The 15,648-nt window shown below is 33.2% G+C and overlaps 1 protein-coding gene across 3 annotated transcripts in view; it reads right to left on the bottom strand.

Annotated features, from left to right (window-relative positions):
• LOC115877509 (atrial natriuretic peptide receptor 2-like) overlaps nt 1-15,648 on the bottom strand; it is a 335,138-nt gene that overhangs the window by 78,975 nt on the left and 240,515 nt on the right. For all 3 annotated transcript variants that reach the window (XM_030893711.1, XM_030893710.1, XM_030893712.1), the window contains one exon: nt 2,416-2,626. In XM_030893711.1, the coding sequence (XP_030749571.1) occupies nt 2,416-2,626 (211 nt within the window). The remainder of the gene's footprint in view (nt 1-2,415; nt 2,627-15,648) is intronic.

Genomic DNA, 15,648 nt, shown 5'->3' with positions numbered 1-15,648 from the left:
TTGTGATTACAGTGATATATAATTTATATGGCAAATGCTGAAGCTCTGCAAACCTTAATCATAGTGATGGGCAAAACTGTTATTTTTAGATAACAGTTGAAACTGTTATAGTTATTTATAAAAGCAGCTTTAAATAACAGCTTAAAAATATAACAGGTTTCTTTATTTCCTCTTATAAAGACAATCCGGGGACATACTGTATAAACAAGGGTAATATCTAATTATTACAGTATTTCAAGAGATTAATTTTTCTTAGTGCGATTCCAAATAATTTAAAGTCTGTATAATTTAGCCTTTACTTGTTTTAGTAGTTGAAAAGTAATATCTTTATTTAGTATATTTTTAGTCGTCTGTGTGTTTTTACTGTATTATCGTTTGTTGTATCATTATCTCTGAATAGTAAATTTGTTTTTTGAAGAGCTTTAAATCGCAGCAAAACCAACGAATATACATTATTTAAAATTAATATGATACTCAATGTGTTTGCTACCTTTTAAACAGTCTTTTCTTAACATAGTGTTTTTATTCTTATCACCATCTATAACAGTAATAGTCTTAGACAGTGGTGAAAAATACAAGACTATTACTTTGCAATAATAATATAATTTGTAATAATTTAAGACTGGGAAAATTTAGAAAAACTCAAAACTTTTTTTTCTAAAGAATTTTTTTAGAAAAAGATACATATTACTAAATAATTAATTAAATTGTTATTTCCATTTTTTATTAGGTACTTCTCATTATTATAATAAATAAATCACTAAATTTCTAAGTACCATTCACAATTTCTTAAAGTATATCTTAGTAAAATTGTCTTTGAAGAGTTTTAAAATGTAGCAAAAACAATGAAAGTATATATTTAAAGATATTAATAAAAATAACTAACTAACTGAAACTTAATAACTAAGTACTGAAACATACAGCGCCATAATATCTTGACCTCCGTCCGTTATGATCGTAACAGGCTGAAAAACAATGTATCTAAAACAACTGATGCGTTATTCTCCAACCTGTTTCGAACCTCCATCGACAATCCACCGATGCAGCAGCGTTACTTTCCCTCTCCGAGTATCTCAACGTCCGCCTGTTATGCTCGTAACAGGTTAAAAAACAACGTATCTAAAATGACTGCTTATTTTCTATACGTTGTTCTCCAACCCGTTGCGAGCCTCCATCGACAATCGACCGATGCAACAGCGTTACTTTTCCACTCCTGTTATCTCGACCGCCACGCGTTATGCCCGCAACTGTTTCAAAAAAACTGTTTCTTTTATATCCTATTATTCTTAAGCTGTTGCAAGCCCAACACGACCAGCGACCGATGCAGCTACGTTCGCCGTAGCGCATTCCCTACTCCGTTGTCCGTTGTATCTCGCCGCCTGTATCGATGGTTGTCGAAATAACATGTTTTCCATCCATACTAGTTGTTTTTTGGAATTGCTTCGAGCCGCATAGAATTGCGTGGCGGTGCAGAGCGCCGACTTCGTTTCACGAGCGGTCGATCTCTACGTGTCGTTATTTTAAATCTGTTATTTTTTAGAAGTAGTAACAGTTGCGTTATGTTATTTCTAAATAATTGTTATAAAATAACAGATAGTTAAATAACAACCCATCACTACTTAATCAAGCCTTATAATTAAAGCACGTGTGTTTGGAATTTTAGGTGTGGCTTAACACGACAGGATCGGGCTAAGTCTTAGGAAGATTTCTGAAATATAATATATTTATTTCTTCGCCTATACACCCGCTTTATCCGACCCCTGAGAGCCACCCGAAAGTACAGCGTAATAGTCTGTTAATATCTCTAGTACCCCAGAAATAACAATATCTTTGTATCTCTATTCGTATACGAAAATAAAATCATAAAAAATACGAAAACCACTTGGACACCCTGTACACTTATAACAAATTGTGTGAAAATCATAACAACCAGAAAAAAAAATCGAAATATTCCCTAGACCTAAAAAATAACAGTGCTTTAATGCGAGTGGCGCCTGCGATATAAATTGTGTGCTAATGAGTTGTTGAAACGCACTTTTAACGATTCGACATTGTTTAAAGTGAGGTCACGTGACGCGCTCGTGATCACTATCGAAGCGCACATTAATAACAAAAACAAATATCAATTATGAATGGAAAGAAATCGACAAATTCGGTGTCAAATCCAATTCACACAGCGATTGAAATAAATGGTTTCATAAATGCGCTGAAAAGTACTTTAACCAGCTTTTATAAATTAATAATATATTATTTGTGACTGGTGTACTAATTACTTCTTATATCACCATACTAAAATATACTGAGTGATCCATATTGATGAGCAAATGCAAGACCAAGACCAAGTTTTTATACATTTGTATAGTTTATCACCCTGTATAGTGTAAGAAGTAAAATAATAAAAAATGCAGTACTTACGGGTCAATTTTATCAGTCAATTTCTCTATGGCCCTCTCGATATCGAAATCGTCCGACTGGTTCACCACCTTCACCCTACTGTAACCCAACACCTCTTTGGTAAAATAGTAGAAAATCCACGAGGTCAGCTGATGTGTGATTCTGTCCGAAGTCTCTATAACCACGTCGAGAGACTGTCCCTGCCAGTGGAAATACTTCTTCGGATAGACCTCTGCAACAAAATAAAGAGTAAGGAAAGTTGTTGCACTCAATAATCTAAAAGATGTAGTATTTTAGAAGATAGATCAAAATAAGGTGTATCAAAACTCACAGTTAGCCATTAATAAAAAATGTCAATATTCAATTAGCCAAAGTTTGTTGCTCAGTTACGATTAAGCAATGTTTTATTCTGTCATTGAAATTTTGAATTGATCTATTATTATTAATCAAATTCACGTTTTACTATACTGATGCAAACGAGCTTGTGAGAACAACTTGCTAGAATAAATTTGGGAACATAATATACAATACAAGTGCACAAGCAAGTGTCTGTTGAAAAACAAACAAAGCTATAATACATCACAAAATCCAATACTTATGTAAGTATATTCTTAATTCAAAATAATTTCGTTTAAGAGATTGCTTAGTATTATTAATATCTTCTATTAGGGACTTAAGCCTTCGATAGTACATTCTAAATATAAACGAAAGAACTTTTAAAAGTTTTAAAGCCGGCTTTAAAAGCACTTACGATGTCTAAACCCTGATTCATCCAGATTTTATAGTTATTTCGCCAGACAGATGGCGGATTATGACCGCATATATCAGACAATTTTAGGATTTTATATGTAATAGACAAAGTGTAACGTCTTGACTAAGTTAATCAATTACCAAGGCTTTAATAAGTAGTTGTCTTTTATTTAAAAATTGTTGTTTTGGTTGTCATGTAATTTAAAATGTTAAAACTGAAAAAAATGGCACAGTAATAATCAAGCTACTTAAGTAATTATATTTATAGGGTGTTCAGTGTAACTGGACACATATAGAAAATACTATCACTGGCTGTCGCCGGATTGATTTTAGATTCAATGATTTTACAAGAAGAAAAACTTTTTTAATATTAACTTTTTGAGAAAAATGCATTCTTCATAAAGGTTTATGCTTGTTCTAAAATGGTTAATCCCTTTTATACTTTTCCAAATTTCCATCCCCTTTTAAACACAAATAAAAAAAAATTCTCAAATACCAAAAAGCGTTTTTTCTTAATCCTTAACAACTCAGCAATATTGGTGACAGCATAATTACAGAACTGGTGTAATTACAATATTAGATGTAGCAGTTAATCGCAACATTTGGCGACAACGGTTCATCACATTGATCTGAACAGGGTTCCTCACAACATAATCATTAGTTTAACAATAAAATGCTATATAAAATGAATTTAGAGCATAAACAAAGTAAAAAATATAATTTGCTAATAATAGTGCTAAAGTAATAACCTGTCTCGATTTGTGGTCGGTAGTATACCGATTAATCGGCTCCAAATATGACAGCTTATTAACTCTATCACCCCGTATCGATGTTTAGGACACAATTAATTATACCCGTACAACGTTGTATCCTTACTTCCTATTGAGATTAAATCACACATAAACCGCCGTCAATGCAATATTGGCGTCTCGTTTTCCTTAAACCAGAAATCGTTTATGTAGTTTAATAGTATATTTATCTTTACTTCCTAATATACAGAGTGTAAAAGAATAAGTGCGTACGACTGAGCCCGAATTCTGGAACTGGACATAAAAACGTTACGATTTCAAAGCGGTAAGCGAAAGTATTCAATTTAGTGATGTGTCGGTATTTGAGTAACGCGATTTTGGAGCGATATTTTTTTGTAACGCCGTATCGCGCTCCCCAACGAATGGGGAACCTGTTACTGAAGAACGACGATCATAATGACGACAAAATTATAAACTATTTATAATTTACCAATAAATTATTTATAATCGCTCTTGAAGTTAGCTTGAACCGTAGTAATCGTATAGCGACGTGTTCAGCTCCAGCCGCCGCGATTTCGTCGGTCGCCTACAATAGTTACTGGAACACGTAGCGTCGGGCGATCGCGACGTGTTTGCTCCAACCGTCGCGCTCCTTGAGTTGTAGTTCCCTGTCGCGTAACTGCTGTAACTGGGCATCGACGCTCGACCTCGATGGCGCGGCGGCCTACTTAGCTCCAGCCGTAGCGCTCCTAGAGTTTTAGTTCCCTGTCGCGAACAGAAGTAACTGCTGTAATTGGCTATTGACGCTCGACCTCGGAGGCGGCTTACTTCGTTCCAGCATCGCTGGAGCGCTTCTAGTGTTTCGTTTTCGCCTGTAGCGATTGGGTCGGTTACTATTGGCGTTGGTGCTCCCGTCGCTACGTTACTTTTGAAATAGCGATTTTTGGTATGTACTAAGCATGGTATAAAATAGCATTGTTTGAAAGATGCAACGTAAAAGCAAATAAAATAAAATGAAAATTTTATTTGCTTTTATACATTTATATAAGTTTTATTGTTTATATCTATTTTTAAGGTCTGATGATGGCTGGAATTGCCGAAACCGGTCACCAATAAAGAATTTTTTTTGACAGTGGTTTGTGGGACTAGGTAGGTAGTATAAAATAAAAGTAGGTACCAATGCCAGAAATACTACATAAGCGAGGACCGCGACACTTAGGAAGTTGGAACCTCGATTACAAAATCGCGGTATTTTTCTGGAACGGTCGCTATTGTAACGCGACTCATGTGGAACCGGTATTCCCATCACTGATTCAATTATACAGGGTGTTTCAAAACAAATGCGAAAGACTTCAGGGGGTGATTCCTTGTTCAAAATAAAGGGTAGTTTGCTTCATAAACGTTGGGTCAAAAGTCAACCATTAGGGAGATATCGCGGTACAAAGATGGCGAAAAAATAATGTTCTTATTTTTTATCTTGAAAACGAAAAGAGATAGACTAATGAAATTTTATGGAAGCATTACTGTTATGAAAACACACTTTCTGGTAATTTTTTCACTTTTTTAAAATGATTGGAAGGGGTTGAAATAAACTACCCCTATCATTCTTGTTAACGAAATTTAAAGAAAAATCTTATCAAACACATGCTTATCCAAATTAATTTGGATAGTTTAGTTTGTTTAGAAACTTTTTTATCTCTTGTATTTTTTTGATAAAACTCACCGATTTGAAATTAAAAAATAAAATGTAAAGCATTACATGTCAGGACAAAAAACATTTTCTGATAAAGAATCTAGTGGGCTGCTGTAATTTTTTAGGAAAAAATCTAGTCGGCCGCTGTTACTTTAGGATGTTCCTAATATTATTTTATTTGACATTACTCTACTGCAAGACGTTATTATCTAGATGATTATTATTATCGTTATTATCACTAGATTTTTAATCTAAAAATGTTTTTTGTCCTGACATGTAATGCTTTACATTTTATTTTTTAATTTCAAATCGGTGATTTTTGTCAAAAAAAACACAAGAGATAAAAAAGTTTCTAAACAAACTAAGCTATCCAAATTAAAGCATTTGCATGTGTTTGATAAGATTTTTCTTTAAATTTCGTTAACAAAATGATAGGGGTAGTTTATTTCAACCCCTTCCACTCATTTTAAAAAAGTAAAAAAATTACCTGAAAGTGTGTTTTCATAACAGTAATGCTCCCATAAAATTTCATTAGTCTATCTCTTATTGTTTTCAAGATAAAAAATAAAAACATTATTTTTCCGCCATCTTTGTACCGCGATATCTCCCTAATGGTTGACTTTTGACCCAACGTTTATAAAGCAAACTACCCTTTATTTTGAACAAGGAATCGCCCCCTGAAGTTTTTCGCATTTGTTTTGAAACACCATGTATAGCGGAACGCCAAGCAGTCGATTTTGGTATTCTCGTTGCCGTGCGAATCGTGTTCTGGATACGCGTTGCGCACATACAACAGTCAAATGTGGATAAAACAATGAAAAATATCAATGTTACGTAAATTTCATAAATTGTTGAGTTACGTAAACCTATTTTTCGGATATGTCATTATTCTTATTATACGAGGGAAACGATGGAGAGGCTTCTCAGCATTTTCGATGTTTTGAACAATATTTATAGCTGCCAAATCGTAAATTATCAGTTACCTTATTGAGGAATTTGTAGAAGAAGAAGTATTTTTCACTAAAGAGCAAGGCAACGCACAAAATCACAATTAGTTCTATTTTTACTGACAGCTCGACAAGTCAAACCAAACCATCCTTTAAGGTAGGTAGCCGTTTTCAAATCGCTTAGCGCAATGGGTAAAGACGCTAAGCGCATCAAATGAGAATACCCAAATCGGTAGTCAAGTGCGAGCTAAGCGAAAATTAACGTCATGTACGCTGAGCGTCTAAAAGCGCTTAGCGTTTTCTAAGTTAAGGAATTCGGCCCTGGACGGATTTTAATGATCTCTGATTTGTTGTGTATTCGTTGATTAATAAATATTAACTAGTTAGCCAGGTCAGAGCTACTAGTTAATATTTATTCCCCTGTTTAGTCCTATAAAGTAGAAAAGAAAATGTGTAGAAACAAAGAATCTCACTTCTTCCCCCTCTAATCCCTCTATCCCTCTCTAACCACAGTTGCGATCTTTATTATTAAAACCGAGATTAAAATTTAAAATGGCTTTCAGCTCTCGGTTGATCAGCAAAAAAAGGTCTTAAAGACTTATTTATATTAAAGGGAATTAACGGAAAAAGCGAAAAACTTTTTTAATTCGGAACTTTAACTTCCAATAAGAAATTTTCAGCCAAGGGATACCGAAACACGTCGTTTTATTACGGTTCTCCTATAGATAGATATAAGCGTGGGATGACATTTCAAATAAGATATCTTAAATTGCGTGGGGTAAAAAGATTAGAGGGAAAATTTTATAAGGAACTACAGAAAATAAAAAAGAATAAGAAATATTTATATTAGTTCCCATTAAAAATGAGTCCTTTTTTGATTTCTTTTTTCCGACTTGATTGAAATTGGTCCAGCCGCTTTCGAGGCTTAAATTGGTATTTTAATTATGTTATTATACACGTCCATTTACTAAAAGAAAAATATCATCATAATTTTCAGCTTATTCAACCATTTCCAACTATGGTCTAGCCTCCCTCACATATTTAGATACTCTCTTTGTAGTTAGGCCCATTGTTGTCTATTGTTGGCTATGCGGGTCCAAGTTATCCCTGCTAACTTCCTAATATCATGGTCTAATCTCAAGTTTGGTCTTCCTCTAGGTCTGTTAATTCCTCCTCGGTAACATGCTGTCATTTTAGTGGTCCAGCTGTTGTAAGTCCTTCTTGCCAAGTGTCCTGCCCATTGCCACTTCAGGGATTTGATTCTGTGGATGACATCTAGTGCCTGGGTCTTTTGTTGTATCCACTCTATTCTTTTACGGTCTTTTTTGGTTATTCCCAGCATAATTCAGTTCTCCTTCAGTTCTATTGAGCGTTGTGCGACCTGCAGTTTCCTTATAATGTCCGTTTTAAGGTTGATTCTCACTATACCTTCTGTTTCCATTCCATATTCATTCCATATTCGTTCCGTATTTTTATTGTATTGCCACTATACGTAAGTTTTCGATCCGTATCAGTTCCATACTTTTTATTGTACAATTTATATCATTACGGAAGTTTTATTTTAGAAATTTGTATCTTTTAAAAAAGGTAATAGATTTAATGAAGAGGCGAAAGGATGAATAAATATCAGCAAAATTTTAACAGAGCTGGTACAAATGTAGAACTTGACAACGCTGTTTCGGATACGCTTCAGTCCGTCCGTCAAAAAAATGTATGGAAGGAAAGGATATGGAACGGAAGGGAAACGGAACATATAGTGTGCATTGTCATATTCATTTACATGATATAATATTTTATATAAACGGAAGGGAAACGGAAGGGTGCTGATATGGAAAGTATAGTGAGAATCAACCTTTAAGAGTCCAGGTTTCGTATGCATAGGTCATGATCAGTAGTACACATGCACATTGGTCGAATATTTTCTTCTTTAAATACTCCATAAGTTTTTTAATTCCATAAGTACTCCATGCTAACTTAATTCTTATGTTGTTTTCTGGTAGTAGAGATCCCGAGGTGTGTATTAGTTGTCTCAAATAGTAAATCTTCTACTATTTCCAGTGTTGTGTTCTTAATAATTAGAATGTCGTTTCTGTCTACTAGTTCGTTGTATATTACTTAAGTTTATGCTAAGTTCATTTTGAGACCTTCTTTATTGCTGGCTGTATTTAGTTCTTTAATTTGTGGTTGTAGTTCTTCAGGAAATCTATATATGTCATCAGCAAATCTTAGATGGTTAAGATATTCTCTATTTAGTTGACGGAATATTTCTTCTAGTGTTGCTGTAAACAGCTTTGGGGATATCGCGTCTCCCTGTGGTACTCCTTTGCCAGATGGGAACGCTGGGGTTGTTTTATATATCATTACTCTTGCTTTGGCTTTTTTATATATTTTGGCGAGAGTTTTTATATAAGGCCTGTCAATACCTTGTTTCGCTAGGGCTTCTATATTATTGCCTTAGGATATACCGACTCGAAAACCTTCTCAAAGTCTATAAAAGCTAAGGCTAGTGGAAGTTCGTATTCTTTTGTTAGGCTAATAGTTTCCCTTAGTGTATGTATATATTCAACCCTGCTGAAGCCGCTTCTAAAGCTTTGTTTATTATTTTTTCAGAATATCTTGTATGTTACTGGCTTATTGGTCTATAGTTTCTGATGTCTTCTTTGCTGCCTTTCTTATAAACAAGAATTATATTGGTGCTATTTCAGTTTTGCAGTATATTATGTTTCCTCCTTAGACAGCTGATGTATACAGGGTGGTCCAAACTGTTTTCCGGAATCTTCGGTGGCATATTCTGCATATAAAAATAAGTAAAAAACTTCGTATAAATGTGTCTTAAAATACTTAGTTTCGGAGATACAGGATGTAGAAGTTTCATATTTATTTCGATTTTTTCCAAATAATTTCTGAAGTAACGTCAATATTTGGATGGAAATGGGTGTCTGGGAGTTTTTTGATATTGGAAATTTGATTTTGATATCAATATGACTCCTACTTGTAGGTGGCGCCACCTACATGTATTTTAACTGTTTTGAAGAGTAATAATTTTTCGTCCGTACCTGAGTGAAAAAATATACATTTCCATGATTTTTTACGTAAAAAAATGTCTCTTAGTAAAAATCCATACGAGCAACCGTTCTCGAGATATTTAGAATGGAAATAGTCAATACATGTCATTATAGACAAAAAATAAACATTCATGTTGATTAGATAGTTATTTGACTGAAATTATTAATTTGGGAACTTTTTATTTTTTTTAAATTAATTATAAATTTTTCTTCGAAAAAATAATAAAAAAAATGGTTTCTGTTAAACTTTTGACACAAAAACATTTCAAATTTCTGATTTCAGTCTAATAACTATTTAGTCAACATGTTTAATTTATGTCAATGATGAGAGGTATTGATCATTTCGATTCCAAATATCTCGAGGACCATTCTAGTAGCGATTTTTACCAAGAGACCTGTTTACGTAAAAAACGTCGTGAATGTATATTTTTTACTCAGTAGTTTTATACAGGTACGGACAAAAAGTTATTGCTCTTCAAACCAGTTAAAAAAAAATATGTATGTGGCGCCCTCTACAAGTAGTAGTCATATTGACATCAAAATCAAATTTCTCATGTCAAGAAACTTCCAGACACCATCTAAATATTGACGTTACTTCAGAAATTGTTTGGAAAAAATCGAAATAAATTGTAACTTCTACACCCTGTGTCTCCGAATTTAGGACATATATTTATACGAACTTTTTTACTTATTTTTATCTGCAGAATATGCTGCCGGAGTTTCCGGAATACAGTTCGGACCACCCTTTATATTTTTCCAAGTTCTCTCACCCGGTATATACCTAATTAAATATAGTTTAAGGATTCAAAACGGAAAATGCAAAGCGACAAAACATTAAGAAGAGTGATGATGTCGTTAAGTGGAGGTTATTTATATTCGCAATGCTTTTAATAAATCTAACGGCCCATAAAAATGTAATGGCTAATTAGAAAAGACAGACGAGACCAACGACCTCGCTGTTGTGGATTCACGATTTCAACAAAAAAAAACGCGTTTGCCAATAATTCTTAACGATTTATGAAACTGCGGTTTCCTTAAATTCGAAGAAATAATCCAGGAAGAACTATGAAATACGCGAAAATATAGACAGTCTTTCTCAGTGAGACAATTATACCGGGTGACAACAAAATCGGGACTCTTTTATAGTATGTAAGATTGAACATTAAAAGCAACCGCCACTAACAAATTAGAGGCTTTCGAGATGTAGCTATATCACAGAATTCTACACATTTCATAAAGAATATACCGGATGCGTCTTAAAAGTGGCTCACCCCTCTATTTTTTTTTTAATTTTTTCAGATAAAAAATGAGACTGGTGTGTTAGTATATGACATAAATTAGGATCGATTGACGTATTCGATTGTTTTTGGTGACTCCCTTTTTCACCGGAATTTTTTCGATAGAAAATGACAATCTGTATACTCGTCTGTATAGAATGACATATTATGTCAACTTTTGAAATTTTCGCATATAGTTTCTTTGAAATTACAACATGCAATGAAATAGCAAGTGTGTGGTACCAAATTATTCGTAAAAAAATGCTTTTTCCAACAATGCATATGAGCCACCCTTGTTCCATTTGAAAAAATTGAGATATGATTAAAAATACGATTTAGGCATCTCTTAATCGGCCAGAGCAAGACACGAAGAAACATTAGATGATCAAATCTATTTTTCCAAGGCTCCTTGATTAAAAATTAGTGTTTTTAACACAGCCATGGCACTCTAGATTGAAATTTAAAATATAATTTTTTAAGCTAAAATGTCAAAAGCTGACATATCATATGTAATTCTATTCAGAGTACCATTTTCTATCGAATAAAGTAAAAATATACCGAGGGTGCCATTTAAAAATCAAAAGTTTTCATCATTTCCGGTGAAACAGCAAATCATCAAAAACAATTGAATACGTCAATCAATCTCGATTTGTGTCATATACTAACTAACGTACCAAGTCTCGTTTTTTTTATCTGAAAAAATAAAAAGTTATAAGGGTGAGCCACTTTTGAGACGCACCCGGTAGATGTACAGCACTTGAGTCTTAAAATTTAATTATTATCGTACCATATATTACGAAATATAGTTAAAATTGTTATTTTAAATAATTATCATAAACTTTAAATTGCAATGCCATGCTGTACTCGTTAAATGACCTATTACAACTCAATAATTATTAAATATTGCATAAAGATAACATAGACTTTTATTAAAAGACTTATCGTAATAACATTCAGGACGACTACAAGGTTCTGTTAATACGCCTGTGTTTACTACCACGTTGTCTTCTAGCAAGCCAATAGAATGTGGAGTACCACAAGGCTCAGTACTAGGCCCTATTTTGTTTCTTCTTTTTATTAACGACATTGCTAACATAAACATCAGTGGTAAAATATGTCTTTTCGCAAAGCATTGAAATCTTATTTACTAGACAAGGCTTTCTACGCCGTAAATGACTTATATTTTGATAATCGAATTTGATCTTGTAAACACTGGTCTAATGTTTGCTATTACTATATTTACCAATGACATCGAGGTAAATTTATATAGAGGTCATTGATATTTAGTATAAACTTACTAAATATTTTTGAATCTTATTTTTGTTACTTTGTTTGTTTACTTTACCTTTGTCTACAAATTGTAATTTTTTTTTTACAATAAAGGCATTTATTTATTTATGCTTTATTTATGCCATATGGCTTAAATTGATTTTAAATTCACTTAAAACTAAATTAAAAACCACCGTTTATACCAAAGAAGACTGACTACCAGAAACTTTAATAAAATTCGAAAAAATGCGTCAATTAATCAATTAAATAAGAAATCGCTTCCCTGAACAATAAAATAGCAATAACAATGTTTTACAACAATTAGTAGAACTGTAAATGACAAGCAAAGTGCAATTCGAATCTCGTTATTTCATAAATTAGAAAAACAAGCAGTTTCTCGTGGTTACGCCTACATTCAGTTAACGTGACTTGATTTGAATTATAAATAATTCAGATGATTGAATAATATATCGATTCATTCTATATTAAAAAAATAGGTATTTAAGTAGTAGAAATAACATAAATTATGGGATGTGGTAGCGTTATTGACGTAAATTATATTAATAATCGATGAGCCCCTATTCTATACAGTGTCTTCAAAAAATAATATAGTACCTAATATACAGAGTGGTATTCCGGAAACTTCAGTAGCATATACTACAGATAAAAATAAGTAAAAAAGTTCGTTTAAATGTATGTCCTAAAATGCTTAGTTTGGGAGATATAGGGTGTAGAAGTTTTATTTTTATTTCAATTTTTTCCGAATAATTTGTGAAGTAACGTCAATATTTGGAAGAAAAGTAAAGTAAAAGTAAAGATTTCAGTTAACGTCTCCTTTTTGCTGCCAGGGCTAATCTGGACGGGGCCTACTTTGTTTACGCGGAATCCGAATCGCGGTCCCCGGCCATATCAAGATCAGTGGCCTACCGACTTAGGCAGTGTCAAAATTAACTCTTACTGACGAGATATCCGATCTCATCCGGCCTCGAACTGGCGTGAATGAGCATTGTGTATCAATAGATTTTACACTTTTCCCTTGGACAACAGCACGATACAGAGTTTCGAACCGGTCACCCGTCCATCCAACAGTATCGCCTTACGTCGCTTAACTTCGGTGTTCTAATGGGAACCGGTGTTTCAACGTACTTAGATTTTTCCAAATAATTTATGAAGTAACGTCAATATTTGGATGAAAATTCGCGTCTGGTAGTTTTTTGATAAGAGAAATTTGATTTTGATGTCAATATGACGCCTATTTGTAGGGGGCGCCACCTACATGTGTTTTAACTGTTTTGAAGAGCAATAACTTTTCGTCTGTACCTGTATTAAACTACTGAGTGAAAATATATACATTTCCGTGATTTTTTACATAAAAATGTCTCTTGTTAATAATCACTACGAGCAAATGTTCTCAAGTGTATTTAGAATGGAAATAGTCAATACATGTCATTACAGTTGGGGGTTGGAACATTTGGTTTTACACAGCAAAATAAAACACTAAATCACCACAATACACCAAAACACTTCTACACTGGACGCGCGTTTGCTAACCATGTTAGCATCATCAGCAGATGATTAAAAACTAAACTACAATCTACAATATGAGCGTTTATATACTCGCTCAGTGGTCTCGAGCATGTCATTATTGACAAAAAACAATATGTTGAGCATATTTGACTGAAATGATAAATTTTGGAATTTTTTTAAATTAATCATAAATTTTTGTTCGAAAAAATTATTCAAATTTGATAGAAAATTGAAAATTTTTAATCAATAAACACTAAACTGCATATTTTATTTTTTTTTCACTTTTCAAAGCTTTCAAATATACGAATTATTGAATTGAAAAAAATTACTCTCAGATAGATTTTTAGGAAATTTTATGCTCTACAAGAATCCGCGATGTAAAGTGTTTTATCGTAAACCGTTTCAAAGTTATGGTACTTATGATTTTTTACGTGTTATTTCAATGAAAAACTTTGAATGGGTTCACCGTAAAATTGAGCTAAAAATCCTACTTTCCGGGGATATTTTTTTGTCGGTTATTAGTTTCATTTTAACCCATAAATTCCATAGGTTAGTTTTTTTGGCTCCCCCTACTATAGTGAGGGAGACTTTTTCGTAAAGACTAGTGTCGCAACTTCTTGCTTTTGCAAGTCTTGCATTTTTTTAATAGATTTTTGCTAGAGGCGTGAATTTTGAACAATTAAGTAAATAATTTCATATATCACACACGTGAAAAAATGTAAGGCCGCAAAAATATTGCATGCTTGGTCTTAGTTTCATTCTTGCGGAAGTCTTGCACTAGTTGGTCTTGGTCTTGCTTTTTGTGCAAGACCAAGAAGAATAAGAATATATTTGGTAAAAAATAAAGAAACAATTTTCAGCAACATAAACGTTTTTATAATATTTTTGAACACATTGTATGGAAAACTTTAGAGTAAAAATATGATTTATCCAAAAACTGCCCTACTTAAATCCTAATTCCTTATCCTGTAAAAATAAGAAAGAAAATATTAAACTTTAAAAAGTAAATTGACTTGGCCCAATAAGGAATTTCAATATTTGATTTTGAATTTTATTATCCCTGGGTTAAAATAAGGGACACAAAAATAATATTTCCTGTGCTAAATATTCTAGCTTTGTTCAATAGAAAAAGCGGCACTTTTAGAAGAAAGCTGTTTGTGTTTGTTTTGGTAACATCAAGATTTATGGGGCTAAATATTGGTGACCCAAATATCTCAGGTAAATACTGTTTTGTGTATAAACCATACAAATAAGTCAGCCAATGAAAGGAAAATAAAACACTTTATCCCTGACTCGTCTATAATTTGATTATTATACATGAGTTTATGAAATAATAATAATATTCATTATTCCCAGCTTCCACGGATATCTCGATCCAAACTCCAAACAAGAGCTATTATAGAAGTTTTTAATGTCACTTTTTGCATTCATCTCTGGGGTGTTCCAAAAGTTATTTTTCTTGTCATAAGATTTTTAAAATATTTTTTCCTTTTTAACAAGACTCTCATATTATAATCTCGACTGTAAAACTTGGAAAATAAGTTGGTTATAATAATGGTTTTATAATTCGGAAACTCTCTATTTATTTATCTAGTAATGCTAAAACATTCTATTTTAAAGTCGATTAGAGAAAATAGTATGCTTCATTGGCAAGTAATGTAAATATTTACGACGTAAGAGGAGGCTTAGCTTGTCTACGGCGGTTCAGTAGTAGACTGGCCAGCCGGCTGTTGTGTTGTGTTTTGTAATAGAGCTGATATTTGGGGGTTGAGAGTCTTTTGACTATAAACGTTGCAAGTACTGTAAGGCAACGGGTCGTTTGACCGGAAGAAAACCTCTGGTGACGTCTTTCCTTCGAGGTTGGTCTTGAGAGTTTGAGATCTCCCTTGTCTTCTCGATTGACACGATGCGGCGTTGGGGTTGAGAGACTAGTGAGGTACCCTGATTAGCTTATTCGATTGGGATGCGAATCTGTTT

Source organism: Sitophilus oryzae, unplaced genomic scaffold (genome assembly GCF_002938485.1).
Source record: "Sitophilus oryzae breed Bouriz unplaced genomic scaffold, Soryzae_2.0 scaffold_1494_pilon_pilon, whole genome shotgun sequence".
In the NCBI taxonomy this organism is placed as follows: Eukaryota; Metazoa; Arthropoda; class Insecta; order Coleoptera; family Curculionidae; genus Sitophilus; species Sitophilus oryzae.
This window is presented reverse-complemented; position numbering and strand designations above follow the sequence as displayed.